Source organism: Alosa sapidissima, chromosome 8 (genome assembly GCF_018492685.1).
Source record: "Alosa sapidissima isolate fAloSap1 chromosome 8, fAloSap1.pri, whole genome shotgun sequence".
NCBI lineage: Eukaryota > Metazoa > Chordata > Actinopteri > Clupeiformes > Clupeidae > Alosa > Alosa sapidissima.
Window position 1 is genome coordinate 37,627,782 of NC_055964.1, and position 21,842 is coordinate 37,649,623.

Here is a 21,842-nt window from a genome sequence, read left to right on the forward strand (position 1 = left end):
CATCGTCTCTCCACGTCTGAGGTGTGTGTGTGTGTGTGTGTGTGTGTGTGTGTGTGTGTGTGTGTGTGTGTGTGTGCAGAGAAAGATGAGGGGGGATGTGTGAGATTGTGTGAGTGTGTGAGATAGACAGCATGTGTGTGTGTGTGTGTGTGTGTTTGTGTGTGTGTGTGTGTGAGATAGACAGCATGTGTGTGTGTGTGTGTGTGTGTGTGTGTGTGTGTGTGTGTATGTGTGTGTGTGTGTGTGTGTGTGTTGAATGTGCGTGTGTGTTTGTGTGTGTGATGAATATGTGTGTGAGTGTGTGTGTTTAGGTGTCGAGAGGCTAGGAGCCTGTTGGCTGTGTGAGAGTGTGTGTGTCTGTGTGTTTAAGTGTGTGTGTGTGTGCGTGTGTGTGTGTGTGTTTAAGTATGTGGAGAGAGGCTAGGAGCCTGTTGGCTGTGTGAGAGTGTGTGTGTGTGTTTAAGTGTGTGTGTGTGTGTGTGTGTGTGTGTGTGTGTGTGTGTGTGTGTGTGTGTGTGTGGTGTGTGTGTGTGTAAGTGTGTGGAGAGAGGCTAGGAGCCTGTTGGCTGTGTGAGAGCTGAGACTCAGGGGTGTCTGGCCCACACAATGGGCTCTCTGTGTGATGAACACACCACAACATTTTACCACACTCTCGCAAACACATGGTGCACACACCCACATACACACACACACACACACACTCTCACCCATTCACACACACACACACACACACACACACACACACACATTGTACACACCAGACTTTAGAATTGGCTTTCATTCAATTCATGAATTGGAATTTGAAAGTTGAATTTGAATTTGAATTGGAATGACAGGAAGTGGAATTAAATTAATGGCAATTCAAAGCAATTCCACAGTCCCACAACAGAAAGAATGTGTTGAATCTCACATACACACTACACATTGACTTACTTTAATTCAAATTTGAATTGTAATTCTACATCCTGTTTTTGACTTCAATTCAAATTCAATTCAAATTCAAGAATTGAATTTGAATTTAGGAATCCTTCTCAATTCAATTCTGAATTTTGCACAAATAAAACTCACCCATCCACACACACACACCAACACATACAGTATTGTACTCTCTCTCTCACACACACACACACACACACACACAGATTCTCACTCACAAGCATGCCACTTCTTTTTCTGAATTTCTGCTTTCAGCAACAGAATGGATAAGTGTCAGTGTACATAACGCTTCTCAATAAATAACAACAGAATGGATAAGTTTTAAGTTTACATAACGCTTCTCAATAAATAACAACAGAATGGATAAGTGTCAGTGTACATAAGGCTTCTCAATAAATAACAGTTGCTTCAATTAATCAGGATTGGCACTGGTGAGCTAAGATAAGAAACTTAGTTTAATCAGGCTTGGCACTAGTGAGCTAAGATAAGAAACGTTACTTCAGTTAATCAGGCTTGGCACTCTAAGATAAGAAACTTAGTTTAATCAGGCTTGGCACTGGTGAGCAAAGATAAGAAACTTAGTTTAATCAGGCTTGGCACTAGTGAGCTAAGATAAGAAACGTTATTTCTGTTAATCAGGCTTGGCACTGGTGAGCGACGTCAGATGCAGGGCAGGGGAATGGAAGTGGGAACACAGAGAATCAGGGCAGAGAGTTGGACTGGAAGGCCTCCATTTTAACAGGGCAGGGAGTTGGACTTGTAGGCCTCCATTTTAAACAAAACTCCTTCAACTGTTACTGCAAAATAAGAATAGAACACAGCATAGTGCCACACAGTGCCAGACAGCATAGCGTCTTAGTAAAGGTTAGCATAGCGTCTTAGTAAAGGTTAGCATAGCGCCACACAGCACCAGACAGCATAGCGTCTTAGTAAAGGTTAGCATAGTGCCACACAGCGCCAGACAGCATAGCATCTTAGTAAAGGTTAGCATAGCGCCACACAGCGCCAGACAGCATATAGCGTCTTAGTAAAGGTTAGCATAGCGCCACACAGCGCCAGACAGCATATAGCGTCTTAGTAAAGATTAGCATAGCGCCACACAGCGCCAGACAGCATAGCGTCTTAGTAAAGGTTTAGCCAGAGAATGTCTAATAAGGGGAGAACCGCCACTCTCAGGAAACTTCCGGTTTCTGAACTGGTTGCAGTTCCTTTTCTGGTTCCACATGAGGGCACTCACGAATAAGTGCAGAATGAATGGAGGCCTATGGAGCTGTACCCCTCAAATCCATTTTTCTCGGGATATAATTTTTTGCCAAGAAATTTGAATGTTGCATGCGAAAGAGGGGACAGAGAAAATACACACCGCTGAGTATTATATTTTTTGAGTCACTTATTTGTTCTAAAAAGCTTTTCAAATGTGTCAATGACGTCATTCATTAGCAGAAAGCTAGTGTGTTGTGGGCAACAACGACCCAACCTGTAAGAAATCGAAAGGACGTAAGTACTCGTTCATTCAACTTTTGACCTAATCCATATTGATCTTGCAGAAACCACAATCCAATCTTCGATTTTTTTAACGACAACCAGGTGAAAGAGACAAATTTAGCCGTCTAGCTCCATAGACCCCCATTGTTTGCACTTATTCGTGATCGCCCCTAGCGGAACTGCAGCAGATTGCAGGTACAATGGAGTTAATAGGGAGTGACCCGGCTCTCCGTAAACGGGCTCTGGTTTAGCTGAGGGCTGTTAGACTGGATAGACTCTTAGTCTTAGCAAAAGTTTAGCTGAGGGCTGATAGACTTGAGACTCTTAGTCTTAGTAAAGGTTTAGCTGAGGGCTGATAGACTTGGCCAAGCCAGAGTAGTTCATCTTTGACTTATCTGGGCGGGTAGATCATTAGCCATTATAAGCCAGCTGAATAAAATTCAATCTGTATTGTGTGTTATGGCTACACTACGGGACAGGCTTAACCAGCAAACATATGCTCTGTTTTGAGTTTAGGCTACACTACGGGACAGGCTTAACCAGCAAACATATGCGCTATGTTTTGAGTTTAGGCTACACTACGGGACAGGCTTAACCAGCAAACATATGCGCTATGTTTTGAGTTTAGGCTACACTACGGGACAGGCTTAACCAGCAAACATGTGTTCTATGTTTTGAGATTCAGATTACATAACAAGAGGGTCAGTAAATAGGAGAACTGTCCTTGGTCCTGAACTCATTCAAACACAACTTCTCTCTCTGTACTAATCTGTACTGTATGTGTGTGTATGTGTGTGCGTGTGTGTGAGTGAGAGAGAGACTGACCCGTCGGCACCCCTAGTGCCTGACTAAGAACTGAATTACTGCAACGCGAGTGACAGCAGTAGAGCGTGACGTGTGGCGTGACGAGAGAGAGAGTGTGAGAGACGCAAGTAAATCTCTTTTATATTATGTTGCGTTCACTTTTCCCCTACGGAATACTACACACAGCTGCAGGCAAACCAGAATAATAGATTAATGCATGACATATCACGGACGTTGAAAACGAGCGTCCATTGGCCAATGAGCAGGCGCTTTCGAACAGCGATGGAGAAAAACGAAGCAGCATTCGACCGGTAGAAACCTCGAGCACCATATGTATAGCGACACCCCACTAGTCGGTGTGTTCACGCCCTTCGCGTTCTTGAGGCTAGCACCTTAAAATTGGAAGCGCACTGCACGAGAAGTAGGCCTGCCACTTTCGAATAATGATGCAGTAGTATATGACCTTGCTTTGAAAGGTCAATTTGAACAGGAAACGTAAACGTAAGATGATGGATACGGCCAGTCGCTCTTTAAATTAATAATAGCCTAATAAAAATATTGGCCTGCACCTCAACCACACGCATCACCTTCAACATGGTGATTCCCCACCGCTGCAGTGGGCTGTGCAGATCGCGCATCAACACAAGAATATGTAACCATACCCAACGACTAGCATTGAAATAATTGAAATTGGCCTTTTTTGAATGCAGACACTAACTTCAAACATAGTCTGTACCCAAGGTATAATGAATGAGAGGATTATGTCATCTGTTAACCTATATTACGCCTACGATCATTCAGTCTAGGCTACACAGATGCTTCGGAACACTGTCAGTCACGGGGGAAAAATCACCTAACGTGGATTTCGTGAACCTCATTTGTTTGTTTATTTATTTGTTTGTTTATTTAATAGTAACTATTATTAGGCCTAAATTGTGAAATCTAATTCATCTCAGTTTGCTCGAAATAATGTTTCATGATCACTTTTTGCTAGATACATCTCAATATACGGAGATGGACTCAACTTACTTGCCCACGAAGTTCTCCAACACAGAGCTCTTCCCTGCGCTCTGCCCCCCGACCACGGCGATCTGCGGGAGGTCCAGGTTGGCATTTTGTCCGATGGCAGAGAATGCATCCTGCATCTTATTCACCAGAGGAATAAGGTCCTCCATCCCACGGTTCCCCATCGTCTCTGATGAATGACGGCGTCTCCTTCACACGAGAACGGGACTAACACAAGAGAATCCGAGCAAATCACACCCTCCTCAGTGTCCTCCTTTTAGAATGGTATACAGAAAAGCTTAGATGCTGATATTTATTGGCTTGGCGATATATTTGAGAGGCAGTTTCATTGAGTGTCCTTTGCGCAGGGGCTTCGCCTGCTCTCCTGATGATGTAGCCTAGTCCAGAGTAGAGATGCAGACACGGTCCTCCTCCGGATAGGTAGCGCGGAGAGACGCTATTACATATTCATAGCGATAGGGGCGCGATGCGCTCAGCCTCAGACGCCCCGTGGGTGTGGAACTATGGTGATATATTTTCGTAAATCAAACCGTATTATATCCCATTCTCTTCAAAATGCACGTGAACAAAAACGTCTCTAATGAAACTGCATTAGAGACCAGAGAGAGTTAGCTTTGTTTGCCTCGTGGACACGCTCGATGGCTGAGTTTTGCAGTTGAAACTCCGACCCAAAGAGGGAGCTCTCTGTTGCAAAGTAGATGCCAGCAAATTGTCGTCATTCCGTGTAACCATAGAATTACACTTTTGTATACAGTCTGTGGTTTCACATACAAGCTCTGGTTTTGCAAAATATCCGAAGCTTTGTCAATTATTTGTGTGTCTTATTAGTCTAATGTAATGCTCTTGGGTGAGTATTTCTTCAGTATAACACGGTCCGTATTGTGAAATAAACGCAGGAGTCTCAAAACAGTCATAGTTGCTACTCGTTATGTCTGTGGTGTACTGGCTAGCCAACAACTCGGTCCAGCAGTCTGCACACCATTGCTGTGCAGGCTTTGTAGCCTATTACGGTAATTAATCTCACGTAGTTAGCAAACTTGACAGGTTTAAAATAGTAATGCGTAAGACGTAAACACAGCTTTTGGCGCACATTTGCAGACAGAAAGCAGAAAAGCTCATGAATGTAAACATGGCATGTTTGTTTACCTGCTAGCTGAAATGAAATTGGATGCAAGCTTACACTGACTGGACAGTCCATGAGTAAACTTCTGCAGATAGAGTATCCAGTCTTGACATGTTTCTTTTGTTGTTGTCCTCACCTGATAACCAGCTGTTATATGAGGTCTTATGATAGACTTAGTTGTCAGTCCATGCATAATAAATGTAGCTGGAGTTAAGCCATATGCTGTAATCGCTACACATTGTTAAATTGTTGTTTTAAAGAGGATGTTCATGTCTTCTTACTGTTCCCTCCTCCTGTCTCCCATCTGTCAGGCCGGACGCTGCTGTAAGTGTAGAAGATGTTTAACCACAACCTCCTGCTCCAGCAGCTCCAACACCAGCTTCAGCACCAGCAGCAACACCAGCAACACCATCTTCAACAACAGCAGCAGCACCAGCAACACCAGCTTCAACAACAGCAGCAGCATCAACAGCAGCTTCAGCAGCACCACCAGCAGCAACAGCACCAGCAACACCACCAGCAACAACAACTTCAGCAGCACCAGCAGCAGCTTCAGCAACACCACCAGCAGCAGCTGCGGCAGGTCGTACAGCACCAGCACATCCCATCGGGGCGCGCTCTGACACCACAGCCGCCTGCTCCACAGGCCCCGACCTCGTGCTACCCACGGCAACACCCGCATGGGCACCAGGGCCCGCGGTAAGGGACAGCAGGGATACCACACCATGGACACACTCCGACTACATGGACACACACTCCGACTACATGGACACACTCCGACTACATAGACACACTCTGACTACATGGACACACTCTGACTACATGGACATACTCCGACTACATGGACACACTCCGACTAGATGGAGCTGGAGTGCTAACACGCTAATATATGCGCTAACAGGCATATGCTTGTATGCTAATACATGTGCTCACAGTCATATGCTCATATGCTAACACGCTTATTGGGCAGCCGTGGCCTACTGATTAGCGCTTCGGACTTGTAACTGGAGGGTTGCCGGTTCGAGCCCCGACCAGTAGGAACGGCTGAAGTGCCCTTGAGCAACGGCTGAAGTGCCCTTGAGCACTGTACTCACAGTGCTCACCCCTCACTGCTCCCCGAGCGCTGCTGTTGTAGCAGGCAGCTCACTGCGCTGGGATTAGTGTGTGCTTCACCTCACTGTGTGTTCACTGTGTGCTCACTGTGTGCTGAGTGTGTTTCACTAATTCACGGATTGGGATAAATGCAGAGACCAAATTTCCCTCATGGGATCAAAAGAGTATATATACTTATACTAATATATGTGGTCACAGTCATATGCTCATATGCTAACACGCTTATACATGTGCTCACAGTCATATGCTAATATGCTAACACGCTTATACACGTACTCACAGTGCTAACACGCTTATACATGGATAACAGATGAAAAAAGTTTGGATTGGCCTGAGCGTACCGGTGGCAGAGCTAGACGTCATTGGTCTGAGGAGCCAGTGGTTGGGTGGTAGCATATGCCTGCATGAGGCCATTCAAGTATGTGGGATCAGAACCAGAGGCAAGCGTTAGAGACTTGAATTTGATGCGGGCGGCCATAGGTAGCCAGTGTAGCTGGATGAGCATATATCTCAGTCACACTCAGTCATATGCTCATATGCTAACACGCTTATACGTACTCAGTCATATGCTAACAAGCTTATACGTACTCAGTCATATGCTAACGCGCTTATACGTACTCTTATACGTACTCACAGTCATATGCTAACGTGCTTATACGTACTCAGTCATATGCTAACGCGCTTATACGTACTCAGACATGTTCATATGCTAACACGCTTATACGTACTCAGACATATGCTCATATGCTAACACGCTTATACGTACTCAGACATATGCTCATATGCTAACGCGCTTATACGTACTCAGTCATATGCTAACGCGCTTATACGTACTCAGACATGCTCATATGCTAACACGCTTATACGTACTCACAGTCATGTGCTCATATGCTAACGTGCTTATACGTACTCAGTCATATGCTAACACGCTTATACGTACTCAGACATATGTTCATATGCTAACACGCTTATACGTACTCAGACATATGCTCATATGCTAACACGCTTATACGTACTCAGACATATGCTCATATGCTAACGCGCTTATACGTACTCTTATATGTACTCACAGGCATATGCTCATATGCTAACGCGCTTATACGTACTCAGTCATATGCTCATATGCTAACGCTCTTATACGTACTCAGTCATATGCTAACATGCTATACGTACTCACAGTCGTTCATTATGCTCATATGCTAACGCGCTTATACCTTGCCTTGGCGTGATGTTAAGATTATATGTAGCCCGCTGTAGATGCTACACACACACACACACACACACACACACACACACACTCTCACTCTCACACACTTGGCATGTGTGTGTTTTCCCTCCACAGGTTGGTGCCCGCTGCTGCTGTTGCCCATGGCGCTCCTGCCCCTCACCTGCGTACACCTGGCGCTCCTACCCCTCACCTGCGTCCACCTGGCGCTCCTGCCCCCACCTCGCTGATGCCCCCCACACTCATGGCTGGAGCCATGCTTATGCAACGCATGCAGAGTAAGGAAACCTTCTAACCCAGCAGCATGCAGAGAACGCTTCAGTCACATGGCCAGCAGAGCTCACAGTCATATGCTCATATGCTAACACGCTTATAAATGAGCTCACAGGCTCATATGCTAACACGCTTATACATGTGCTGTCAGGCTCACAGGCTCATATGCTAACACGCTTACACTAGTGCTGACAGGCTCATATGGTCATCTGTAACACGCTTATACATGTGCTCACAGGTTCATATGCTAACACGCTTACACATGTGCTGACAGGCTCATATGCTCATATGTTAACATGCTTATACATGTGCTCACAGGCTCATATGCTAACACACTTACACATGTGCTCACAGGCTCATATGCTAACGCACTTATACATGTGCTCACAGGCTCATATGCTCATATGCTAACACGCTTATACATGTGTTCATATACTCATATGCTAACAGCTTAATTATACATGTGCTCACAGGCCCACAGGCTCATATGCTAACACGCTAAGACATGAGCTCACAGGCTCATATGTTCATATGCTAACACGCTTATACATGTGTTCATATACTCATATGCTAACAGCTTAATTATACATGTGCTTACAGTCCCACAGGCTCATATGCTAACACGCTAAGACATGAGCTCACAGGCCCACAGGCTCATATGCTAACACGCTAAGACATGAGCTCACAGGCCCACAGGCTCATATGCTAACACGCTAAGACATTAGCTCACAGGCTCATATGCTAACATGCTTATACATGTGCTCACAGGCTCATATTCTAACACGCGTATACATGTGCTCACAGCCTCATATGCTAACACGCTTATACATGTGCTCACAGGCTCATATGCTCATATGCTAACGCGCTTATACATGAGCTGACAGGCACATGAGCTCACTGGGTGCCTCATATTGTGCTTTGCGTTTTTTGCCTCTTCAACTGCAAGCGGAAAGCGCCTATCATTTGCACAGTGCATCTTGCGTTCTACAAGTGGCCGGTTGCCCCCTGTTTGATCGCCTGTTTCAACGTCTGTGTGTCTGTGATGTAACTGTGTTTACAGGTCACTGTTACTCTGTTGTCTGTTGCCATGACTCTTCTGATTCCTTTTTCTGTTGCCATGACTCTCCTGATTCCATTGTTTGGTTGCCATGAATCTCCTGATTCCATTGTCTGTTACCATGACTCTCCTGATTCCATTATCTGTTGCCATTGTCTGTTGCCATGACTCTCCTGATTCCATTGTCTGTTGCCATGACTCTCCTGATTCCATTGTCTGTTTCCATGACTCTCCTGATTCCATTGTTTGGTTGCAGGTTTCTCGGTACCTGGAGGGCCGCGGTTCAGCCAGTTCTTCATGGCTGGGGTCAGATCTTCCATCCTGCGGCCGCCACACCATGCAGCACCACCAGTAGCGCCAGTGAGGGGTGTCCGGGCCTCCTTTACCCCCAGCAGCTACCCCAACTCCCAGACCAACAGCACCAGCAACTACCCCCACTCCCAGACCAACAGCACTAACAGCTACCCCCACTCCCGGACCAATAGCACCAACCAGGTCCTCTTCTCTTTGCTTTAAACTGGCTCAGTTGGCATCCATGGGCAGTGTGTGCAGTTAGCATTCATGGGCAGTGTGCAGTTAGCATCCGGGCTTTGTGTGCCGTTAGCATCCATGGGCACTGGCAGTGTATGTGCAGTTAGCATCCATGGGTTCTGTGTGCAGTTAGCACCCATGGGCAGTGTGTGCAGTTAGCATCCATGGGCTCTGTGTGCAGTCTCTGTGGGGTGTAGTCCTGATATGTCCTTTAAAATGACTGCAGTGTGTGTGTTCATTAATAAGGATACTGTGCCCTTATTTACTTTATTGTTGTTGTTGCTAATTTATTGTTGTTGTTCTTGTGTATTCTCTGGGTCTTCATCAGGTCAGCAGCATAGCTGTTCACTGTTCAGGTTAGCATCCCTGTGCGCTGATGTGTGATTGGTGGGTTTTTTGTGTGTCCTGCAGGATTCTGCCAAGCGATTGGCCGAAAGCAAGAGGGAGGGCACTGAGATGACTGGGCAGGGCACTGGGGCCCAGGGCAGCGCCTCGATCACGGAGGGCAAAGCTGGCACCCCAGGTGAGAGGAGTGGCTAGCAGACATGCTAACTGGTATAAGTAAGTATATATACTCTTTTAATGAAGTAAGTAAGTATATATACTCTTTTAATGAAGTAAGTAAGTATATATACTCTTTTAATGAAGTAAGTAAGTATATATACTCTTTTTCTGATGCCCCAGACAGGGAGGTCAGCCAGTGAACACCACTCCCTTTAAGACCCCTTTCTTCATGATAAACACACACACACACACACACAGACCAGATCAGAGCTGGATGTGTGTTTACTGGTGATCAGTAAACGAGTCATTTTCTGTTTGCCGGAGATGATGAGACAGCAGGCGTGTGCGTGCGTGTGTGTGATCAGAGCAGTGTTTATGTATTTGCAGGACAGTCCGAGGCTGCAGAAAAGAGTGGTCAAACTGGCTGTCCACAGGAGGAGCGACCACACATTAAGCCTAATGGGTACGCACACGCACGCACGCACGCACGCACGCGTGACACAAACACACTCACACACTCAATAAACATGCAGACACACACAAACACACATTTGTGTACACTGCCTCTTAACCCCACCTCACACTCACACACAAATACGCGCACGCACACACACCAAGCCAGCCTTTCCCCATTTTTAAACTGTGTGTGTGTGTGTGTTCTCAGAAGTGGTGAGTCAGGTGGAAGTCCTCCTCTGGAACCTTCCCATCAGAACGCAGTGAGCAGAACCTGCTCTGAGAACCCCAGAGGTACCCTTAGAACCAAGCACGGCCTAAAGACCCTCCAGACCAAAGGCAGAGGTGTTGGTGTCATGACTGTATGTGACTTGGCTGTGTGTGTGTGTGTGTGTGTGTGTGTGTGTGTGTGTGTGTGTGTGTGCGCGTCGTGTGTGTGTGCGTGTTTGTGTGTGCATGCGTGTTTGTGTGTGCATGCGTGTGTGCGTATGCGTGTGTGCGTGTCGTGTGTGTGTGTGCGTGCACTTTCACAGACTCACTGGAGAATGATGCCATGAGTCCTCCAAGCCTACAGGCAGAGAAGTGTGCAGAGGAGACCAGAGCAGCAGAGGTACACACACACACACACACACACACACACACTCACACTCACCTCACACACACACTCACCTCACACACACGCACACACACACACACACACACACGCACACACACACACACACACACACTCACTCACCTCACACACACACACACACACACACACACACACACACACGCACACGCATACATACACAGACACACACACATACATACACATACATACATACACACACACACACACACATACATACACACACACACAGACACACACACACACACACACACACACACACACACACACACACACACACATACATACACATACATACATACACACACACACACACGTACATACACACACACACATACATACATACACACACATACACACACACTCACACACACACATGCATACATACATTAAGCGCTTTCAGATATAACCTCCGGAGTATATGTGGAGGTTTGTCAAACGGAGGTCCTACTCTTCAGACGATTCAGATATGATGCTAACCTGCGGACCTTATACTGACCTTATACGGACCTATGTGTGAACGACATACACGCACATTACAGAATCTCCGTGTAGTTGTCGAGTGAGGGGTGGGGGCTTGTAGAGTTCACAAGAGGCGAGATATGACGCAGAATATATGCGGCCGCTGCCTGTCACAGCTGCTGTTTGTTTACAAAGTGTATGCATTATGTAGGCTAAAGAAGAGAAATCTATTGTGCGTAGGCTGATACTTGAAGTAGTCACGTAAGTGCGCACTTGAAATTGACCTACAGTATTTGTATGTGTGCTTCGAATAAACACATTTATCTGTTTTCAACGTTATGTAGCAGAATTACTTGGCTATGGAACCCCAAATCTGGTTTGCGTTGGAGAGAGAGAGCATGCTCAAACTTTATGGTACCAGCCAATTCAGTAGGCTAACTCAAGACTTCAAGGCCATCATATACAACGTTTTTAAGCAACAAACAAAATACTAACATAACAGTGAAGTGGTTCGTTTTTTCATGGTTTATTTTTTCCAAAAGCATCCTCTCCCCATGTGTCTATTGCATTTACGTAAGGAGCTTGGAACAAAGTTGGCTTTTCTTCGTTTTCATTTTCTCTAGGCATATATGCTCAACAAATATCAGCGAGCTCAGCAGTGAGGTCATGAGAAGGCTATCAATGAACAGAAAACCGACTGTGTTGGCTAACAATTTTTATTAAATGCATAAAGAAATGCATAATTATTTAATTACATGATGAAAGAATGAATATCCTGTATATGAATGTGTACATTATTAAGACAATTAAATTAACATAATTCCTAGCTTTGTGCAATCATAGGCCTTTAGTGGATGTCGTCAACGACGTCGCTGTAGGCTACTGCCTTTTCAGCGCCTTCTGCTTATGATGATTCAGTCTTTTGAATTCGTTTGTCCTTGCCATGCAGTTGTAGGCTACAACGTGCTATTCCCTTCATGTGTTCTATCACAATGCTGTCTGCCCACATGGACAGTAGCTCCGTGATGTCTGCATCTTTCCAGGTCAGAGATTTTCTGGACAGCACTATGCCACTCCATCATAACACTGGCATTTAAGTCAGATCTAACCACATGGACGCACGAAAGAAACGTCACCAACACGCCCTCTCACTAGGTGTGAATTTTAACCGCATGTTCTACGCCTCGTTCAGACACAGTACATTTACATAATGTCCAGAGGAAATACTAGGGGGGGAGTAGTAGAACAACCGGCTAAATTCGGACTTCCATATGACCGGTTTTGTCGTTCAGATATACGGCCCCACCGTTTAACATCGGCAGAACCTCCGGTCTTACACGCTTACTGTCACAGACACACACACACACACACACAGACACACACTCACACGCATACGTACACACACACACACACACATATACACATGCATATTGTGTGTTAACATACATTTATTGGGGATAATGAAAGGAGTGTACAGTATAGTGGTGGTGTGTGTGTGTGTGTGTCCTGTGTGTGTGTGTGCCCTGTGTGTGTGTGTCCTGTGTGTGTGTGTGTGTGTGTGTGTGTGTGTGTGTGTGTGTGTGTGTGTGTGTGTGTGTGTGTGTGTGTGTGTGTGGGTGTGTTGCATGCCTCACTAACCACATGAGTGTGTCCTGTGTGTGTGTGTGTGTGTGTGTGTGTGTGTGTGTGTTGCATGCCTCACTAACCACATGAGTGTGTCCTGTGTGTGTGTGTGTGAGTGTGTCCTGTTTGTGTGTGTGTGTGTGTGTGTGTGTTGCATGCCTCACTAACCACATGAGTGTGTCCTGTGTGTGTGTGTGTGTGTGTCCTGTGCTGGCCAGGTCCTGGGTGTGGGCTCCTCTCTGAAGGTTACCATCCAGCAGACCAATGAGAGTCGAGCATTCAGCACAGGCCTGGAGGAACCAGCCAATCACAGCCAGGACAGTGATCAAAACTCCGCCTCCAGTCGCTTCCTCTGCTACATATGTAACACAACATGCTGCAACCAGCAGGTAACAGGGATGTGTGTGTGTGTGTCTGTAACAGGAACATATGTGTGTGTGTCGTCTGTGTGCATGTGTCTGTGTGTGTGTGTGCGTGTGTCTGTGTGTGTGTGTTTGTAATAGGAATATATGTGTGTGTCTGTGCAGGTAACAGGAATATACTGTGTGTGTGTGTGTGTGTGTGTGTGTGTGTGTGTGTGTGTGTGTGTGTGTGTGTGTGTGTGTGTGTGTGTGTGTGTGTGTGTGTGTGTGTGTGTGTGTGTGTAAAATGGGCAGCCGTGGCCCACTGGTTAGCACTCTGGACTTGTAACCGGAGGGTTGCCGGTTCGAGCCCCGACCAGTGGGCCGCAGCTGAAGTGCCCTTGAGCAAGTCACCTAACCCCTCACTGCTCCCCGAGCGCCGCCGTTGTAGCAGGCAGCTCACTGCGCCGGGATTAGTGTGTGCTTCACCTCACTGTGTGTTCACTGTGTGCTTGTTTGTGTTTCACTAATTCACGGATTGGGTTAAATGCAGAGACCAAATTTCCCTCACGGGATCAAAAAAGTATATATACTTAAATAAAATAGCGTTCAATGCATGGGGGTGGTGGTGGTCATGATGATGATGAATTTGTTATTTGTGTGTGTGTATGTGTGTGTGTGTTTTTTGTGTGCGTCTGTGTGTGCATGTGCGCGTGCGTGTGTATGTGCGTGTGTGTGTTTGTGTGTGCGTGTTTGTGTGCGTGCGTGTGTGTGTGTGTGTGTGTGTGTGTGTGTGTGTGTGCGTGTGTGTATGTATGTGCGCGTGCATGCGTGTGTGTGTGTGTGTGTGTGTGTGTGTGTGTGTGTATCAGGAGTTTCAGAGTCACATGAACAGTCTGCAGCATCAGCGTCGTCTGATGGAGATTCAGCACATGAGCAGCACCTGCCTGGCCCAGCTACTGCCCAGCCTCACTGACCACAGGTGTGTGTGTGTGTGTGTGTGTGTGTGTGTGGTGCCCAGCTACTGCCCAGCCTCACTGACCACAGGTGTGTGTGTGTGTGTGTGTGTGTGTGTGTGTGTGTGTGTGTGTGTGTGTGTGTGTGTGTGTGTGGTGCCCAGCTAATGCCAAGCCTCACTGACCACAGGTGTGTGTGTGTGTGTGTGTGTGTGTGTGTGTGTGTGTGTGTGTGTGTGTGTGTGTGTGTGTGTGTGTGTGTGTGGTGTCCAGCTACTGCCCAGCCTCACTGACCACAGGTGTTTGTTTGTGTGTGTGTTTGTGTGTGTGCCCAGCTACTGCCCATTAGACATTAGATAGCTACCTGCTACCACGTTGGCTCCAAATCTTGCTCTGCCTCAGTCATCATAGATATTTACATATTTCTATAATTATTTCATTATATTATGAATGTGTGTGTGATCAATCTTACATTTGTGTGTGTGTCTGTATGTATGCGCGTGTGTTTGTATGCATGTCTTTGTATGTGTGTGTGTGTGTGTGTGCGTTTGTGTGTGTGTGTGTGTATGTGCGTGCGTGCGTGCGTGCCTGTGTGTGTGCGTGTGCGCGTGTGCGCGTCTGCGTCTGCGTGCGTGCGTGCGTGCGTGCGCGTGCGTGTGCGTGTGCACGCGCGTGTGTGTGTCTCAGAGAGAAGAGGCCGTCTCTACAGCGCTGGTGTACCACCTGCCAGTGCCACTTCTCTGGCGACCTGGTCGAGCACCGCCGGACCAAAGAACACAAGGTGGGCACGAGGCACGCCAACCTGCCAGCCACGCCACAGGCATGCCAACTTAGATGCCAGCCTGCCAGCTAAACAGACATATGCCAACCTGCCAGCCGAGTGAGCGCGATGCCAACCTGGCGTCCTCACAACGTTCGCCAGGCTGGCATCTCAGGGAGTGTGCCAACCGCACAACGTCAAATGTGTCACCTAAAGCAGACATGTGTTAATGTGCCAAGTTAAATAGCGATGCCCGTGCAGAGACAGCAGCATTTGTTAAAACCTTGTTTGTTATCATACTAGACAGATTTAGCTACCAATGTTGTATGGTGTCTGCTGCATCATCAGATGCCTCAACCACATTAGAAATTTAACATTTGTCAGGAACTACCGCAATCATTTTCTGTCAACAAAACGTGTGTGTGTGTGTGTGTGTGTGTGTGTGTGTGTGTGTGTGTGTGTGTGTGTGTGTGTGTGTGTGTGTGTGTGTGTGTGTGTGTGTGTGTGTGCACGTGTGCGTGTTTATTTCCCCTGAATGTTTTGGTACAACAACAGTATATGTCAGGAACGTAAAACATGTCCAATGTCTCCCCCTGCTGGTGTAGATGTGCAAGCATTCTTCCAGGCCCTTCTGCACCATGTGCACGAGGCACTTCAGGACGCCACGCAAGTTTGTGGAGCACATGAAGTCCCGAGAGCACAAGCAGAGGGTGGAGGAGGTACAGACACTCAGCACTCACTGTGATCACAGACACTCAACACTCTCTGGGATCACAGACACTCAACACTCACTGTGATCACAGACACTCAGCACTCACTGGGATCACAGACACTCAGCACTCACTGTGATCACAGACACTCAGCACTCACTGGGATCACAGACACTCAGCACTCACTGACACTCAACACTCACTGGGATCACAGACACTCAGCACTCACTGTGATCACAGACACTCAACACTCACTGGGATCACAGACACGCAGCACTCACTGTGATCACAGACACTCAGCACTCACTGGGATCACAGACACTCAACACTCACTGGGATCACAGACACTCAGCACTCACTGTGATCAAAGACACTCAGCACTCCCTCACTCTGGCATCACAGACACTCTCTCTTGGGGCAGCCGTGGCCTACTGGTTAGCGCATCGGACTTGTAACCGGAGGGTTGCCGGTTCGAACCCCGTAGGCACGGCTGAAGTGCCCTTGAGCAAGGCACCTAACCCCTCACTGCTCCCCGAGTGCTGTTGTTGCAGGCAGCTTACTGCGCCGGGATTAGGCTGCCAGTCTACTCCCCCCCTCCCCCCCCCCCCATACACACACACACATACACACACACACCCATTCCCACGGGGGGTCACTATACTTATACTCTCTCTCTAGGATCACAGACACTCATTCTCATAATTACCGCTGTCAATGGCAACGGGTTGTGTGCTTCTGATACATCTTTCATATCACTATGCAAAGAATGTTTGATTGAAGTTCAGCGTGTGTTGTTTCTCAGCAAATGCCACGATGACTGGTAACAAATAGGCTAGGTTATGTAGGCTGAAGTCATATCGTGGGGAGTTTATTATTTTGTTTTGGCAAGTAGCCGTATAATAAGCGGGATAATGTATAGAACGCCGGTCATTACTGGGAAAATAAGTCCCGGCAGGGCGAACCGGACCCCAACGCGCAGCGGACCGGCATTCTATACATTATCCCTTACATAGCGCCAGTTGCCTTATTATTGTGCCTATTGAATTTGCAATGTATTTATATGTTTACTATACTACTGTGAAGGTCCTAAATGGTCTTATAAGCGTTCAAGACAACTGGAAGCTACAGAATTGGGCATTTTTATGGTCTGAGCTGATGATGCTGCCCATAACCATCTTCCTTTCTGATTCCTGTGCTTCCTGGGAGTTGACCTTTCACCTTTGACCTCTGTGTGTGTGCGCTGCCCCAGCTGCAGGAGGAGCGGGGGCCAGAGCTGCTGGACGAGCTGATCACGGTGGACGCCGTCGGCTGCTTCGAGGGTGAGGACAACTACGAGGAAGAGTCGAGCGAGGAAGAGGAGGAGGGGGTGGCCACCGAACAGGTCAGTGGTCCCTCGGTGTGACGGCTAACTCGCTGGTCAGTGGTCTGTCAGTGTGACGGTTAATTCGCTGGTCAGCTGATGAGACAGGTCAGTGGTCCCTCGGTGTGACGGCTAACTCGCTGGTCAGCTGATGAGAGAAGCCTCTGATGATGGAATGCCACAAAGTGGAGGTGATCGTCCCCTAAAACATGTTGCTTCTACTGGGACAGATACAAAGATGATCTTTTGGCATTCCAGTATATGTTGATTATTATTTAATGGTGTTTTCGATGGATAATCTGATTTTGTCACGACCAGGAAAAAAAAAGGAAAAAATAAATAACAAAAAAATTAATCCCAAGAAGAAAACATAGTGTATAGCGCCTTATTGGACACACTGTCTTGTCATACGTCCAAAAACACAGAAGAGATTTTAAAATAAACAAGCTGAAAACAACCCTTTCTGCACCTTTAAACTGCAGGACTACACAGACCCCTGCTGAGTTGAGGCCTCAGCTTGATGATGTGTCCGTCACGATGATGTGTCCGTCACAATGATGTGTCCGTCATGCTGATGTCACGCTGATGTCATGCTGATGTGTCCGTCACACTGATGTGTCTGTCACACTGATGTGTCTGTCAGTCCGTCACACGTCTGCCAGTCAGCAGTGGCGTCTGTGTCACTGTGGGGGATATGTTTTGCCAGTGTGTGATGTGTGTGTGTATGTGTGTGTGTGTGTGTGTGTGTTTTCTCTCAGTCGGCTCACCGGTCAGTGGCGCTGGAGGACATGAGAGACGAGGAGGAGTACGACCCAGACACTCAGTACGGTGAGACCACAGCAGAGTCAGGCTCAACATTCAGACTTAGATGCACTGTTAGCACACTGTTAGCACACTGTTATAGTGCACTGTTATCACACTGTTATCACACTGTTAGCGTGCACTGTTAGCACACTGCTAGCACACTGCTATAGTGCATTGTTATCACACTGTTATCACACTGCTAGAGTTAACAGTTCTTGCGGCGCAAGCCATTGACAATAATGGGCTTCATAGCGCAGTGCTGCCACTTGCGCGTCCAATGTGTCCCCGGCTTAAGGCCTGTAGTTACTCTACTCTAGAACCTCAGGAGGCCTGTAGTTACTCTACTCTAGAACCACAGGAGGCCTGTGTAGAACCACAGGAGGCCTGTAGTTACTCTACTCCAGAACCTTGAGGTCTGTAGTTACTCTACTCCAGAACCTCGAGGTCTGTAGTCACTGGTTGAAATCGGAGGGAAACAAAGCTCTTTCAGTTAGACCAGGGGTCGGCAACCTGCAGCTCCGGAGCCGCATGCGGCTCTTTGATCCCTCTGATGCGGCTCAGCTTTTGAAAATAATAATGAGTAGCCTAGGCCTATTTAATTAAAATGTATTTTATTTTAGTTTGTAGGTCTATCTGAGTAATTTATATAACTTCCCACTTCACTTGATTCCGTAACCGTAGCCTGCACAATATTGTTACATTCGCGGTTGCCATATCAATATCAAACAAAATCACTGATTTCCCTCCATTTCAGTCAACGAGAACACTTGTCTTTATTGTTATTGTTGATGTGTGCGCTTGCTGTAGGCTAGATAAGGAAAATGTCAAAAAGGAAACGTAGCTTTCGAGCGCAAACACAAGCGGGCTGAAATGGGAAAGCTTCCATCCGAAGACTGATTCTGAAAACGCGAAATGAACTGCCCGTTATATATCGCACACTGCAACGAGTTAGTATTGCTGTGTTAACCCTATTCCTGCATGTGAGAAATCGTTCTCACATATGAAAAATATAAAGACAAATCTGCGCTCACGTTTAAGGGCAATTCCGCGCAAAACTGTCACATCCATAACGCCAACACAATGCCATGGTAGGCTAGGCTATTTAGTTGCCGTTATGGATATATGACAGTTTTGCATGGAGTTGCCCTTAAATGATGACAGCCTCAATTCTTGCATGAAACTTCACCTCACTGAATATCAGCCTGCCAGACTCCAAGGCATCACCAAATCTAATCTCTGGTAGGCCTAATGTTCAATTTCGCCAATGACATGTCAATGAAAATTGAGTGTTGTGTTGCAAAAGCTAACTACATACAGTAACTCTTTTAGCTCAGTTAGGAAGCTAACTACATAACTCTTTTAGCTCGGTTAGGAAGCTAACTACATAACTCTTTTGCCGCAATGCTACATAATCATTAGTTGTACCTTATTTCATACATATAGGAATTAGCATCCCCCAGAATGTCCATTAGAACATTTTCAACAAATAATGTCAACTATTGAACAAGTTACACTGATGATGCTGATGATGAAGTTCACTAGCTAATCAAGCTAGTCAAGCTTTGTTTTGATTGTTTCATGTTTGGAGCATCTAAGTGACCAACGCCCATCTAGCGTAGCGGAGTAAAACATGCATACTTTGGTAAATAATTCCTCGATTCCCAGTAACCCAGTCCAATCATCTAGCTTTAACAGTATCTACGTAGAACTGTAGCTCGGCTAAACTGTGCATGTAACAATACTGACTGCTGTTCTACTCTAGAACCTCAGCAGGCCTGTAGTCACTGGTACTCTACTCTAGAACCTCAGCAGGCCTGTAGTCACTGGTACTCTACTCTAGAACGTCAGCAGGCCTGTAGTCACTGGTACTCTACTCTAGAACCTCAGCAGGCCTGTAGTCACTGGTACTCTACTCTAGAACGTCAGCAGGCCTGTAGTCAATTAGGGCTCATTTTCTGCTCTTCTCCTCCTCTTCTCCTCCAGGTTCTAGTTTCGTGGTGCCGGTCGCTGGGTTCCTGTGCCGGCTCTGCCACAAGTTCTATCACTTCGAGTCCACAGCTCTGCAGTCACACTGCCGTTCCCTCACACACTTTCAGAACCTGCAGGTTAGTCCAGATGCTGCCCTCTCTCTTTCATACACACACACACACACACACACACAGACACATTTTAGTCCGCTACACACACACACACACACACATAGTAATTTCCTGTCTTTCCAGTGCCTAGCTGTTTTACCAAAACACTGAATGCCTAATGAACATGTACTTGAGCTGGTGCTTGAAAGGCCCTTGAAATGTGGCCCTGATGTGGCCCTGATGCGGCCCTGATTTGGCCCTGATGCGGCCCTGATGTGTTGTGCTGTGCTGTGATAAGGACACTGTGTGAGTGGTCATCTTGTGCATCTCTCTCCATCATCAGAAGTACAGAAGGAGGAGGAGGCGCTCTCAGCTCCCCCAGGAGGAGCGCCAGGAAGAGGAGGAGGAGGAGGAGGAGGAGGAGCACCAGGAGGAGGAGGAGGAGGTGGAGGCCCCAGGGTTACACTGCAGCAGGGCTCCCCCCACACACACACAGAAACACAGCGCACTAGCAGCGGCCTCTAGAGGAAAGGCGTCTCGCCACAAACACCCGGCGAAGAGGTCCAGAACTCAGACCGATACTGGACCAGAACCACACGCCGCTGGCGCTGACCAGACCGGCTGGGTGGACGCAGCGAAGCGGAGCTGCGTCCAGTTGCACGGAGACGACCTGTCGCAGGACAGCGGGCTGCAGGGGTCGGAGATGGACATCAGGGGGGAGGGAGGAGGGGTACACCCCAGGCCCTGTGACCCCCCCGACCGGGCCGAGGTTCTGTGTGACCTGGAGCTAGAGTTGGGCAGAGCTGACCGGGAGGAGGCCATGGATGGACTATCAGAGACTGGTCTCCAGCAGCAGGACCAGCAGCAGCAGCCAAGTTCCTCCGCCAGCGGTCAGAGACACTCAGTGTCCAGGAGGAAATCCACACGGGCCAGTAAGCGGCCGTGAGAGAGGCGATGGACCAACGGTCATCTGCTGCTGCCCTGCACCCACTGAGACACTTTCTGTCACCTGACCACGCACACCAACGTCCAAAATGTTAACTGACCATTTTACTGAGCGACGCCAGCACTGAATGGTCATCTCCGTGGTGACGGTGAGATGGTTCGCTGGTGGAGCGCAGAGCAGTGGAACCCAACGTGGATGTCATGGCGCCGCCTACGTGCAGAGGCCTTCAGTCCGTAGTGGCCTACGCGTCTGCGCGCAGAGGTCATTAGTCGTCCATAGTGGCCTACGCGTCTATGTGCAGAGGTCATTAGTCGTCCGTAGTGGCCCGCCTGCCTCTCTGCTGTGAGATGTGTGAGAAGGCAAATTTCTCCTTGGGGAGACTAATAAAGTTTGTAATAAAGTTAATAAACTTTGACGTTGAGATAAATATTTATTAAAATGGTTTATCAGTTTATTCCACTCATACCACAGTCTGAGCTGGTTCTAATGTTGCTATGGCAATCCCACTGATCGGGAATGAACCAATGATGAGTTGGTGAGTTGAGATTAAAGGAAAAGCAGCCTAGAGAACTCCAGCCTATGAGCCCTCTGTGTCCAGCCTATGCAACTTGTGCATGCACACACACGCAAACACATACACA

At 47.3% G+C, this 21,842-nt stretch overlaps 2 protein-coding genes across 6 annotated transcripts in view; one reads left to right on the forward strand and one right to left on the reverse strand.

The window, feature by feature from the left end:
* Nucleotides 1-9,411, reverse strand: part of dnm1b (dynamin 1b) — a 39,389-nt gene extending 29,978 nt beyond the window's left edge. Inside the window, exon 1 of the mRNA XM_042102290.1 lies at nucleotides 9,408-9,411. The gene's annotated coding sequence lies outside the window, so the exon portion shown is untranslated. The remainder of the gene's footprint in view (nucleotides 1-9,407) is intronic.
* On the forward strand, nucleotides 4,963-21,634 carry ciz1b (cdkn1a interacting zinc finger protein 1b). Of its 5 annotated transcripts, XR_006033760.1 has the most exons (17): nucleotides 4,993-5,098; nucleotides 5,691-6,073; nucleotides 7,830-7,990; nucleotides 9,299-9,537; nucleotides 9,985-10,096; nucleotides 10,465-10,540; nucleotides 10,742-10,824; nucleotides 11,064-11,140; nucleotides 13,465-13,635; nucleotides 14,460-14,569; nucleotides 15,231-15,324; nucleotides 15,909-16,022; nucleotides 17,263-17,394; nucleotides 18,132-18,201; nucleotides 20,161-20,282; nucleotides 20,599-21,462; nucleotides 21,505-21,634. XR_006033760.1 is itself a non-coding variant. In XM_042102275.1 (16 exons), exons 2-16 carry the CDS (start codon nucleotides 5,712-5,714, stop codon nucleotides 21,199-21,201), a joined length of 2,526 nt encoding a protein of 841 aa, XP_041958209.1. In that variant the 5' UTR covers nucleotides 4,963-5,098; nucleotides 5,686-5,711; the 3' UTR covers nucleotides 21,202-21,634. The 5 variants fall into 5 exon arrangements, 4 of the variants coding, with proteins under 4 accessions (XP_041958209.1, XP_041958208.1, XP_041958211.1 ...); XM_042102275.1 differs by having other exon boundaries at nucleotides 4,963-5,098; nucleotides 5,686-6,073; nucleotides 20,599-21,634; XM_042102274.1 differs by having other exon boundaries at nucleotides 20,599-21,634.
* Nucleotides 21,635-21,842: the final 208 nt, after the last annotated feature.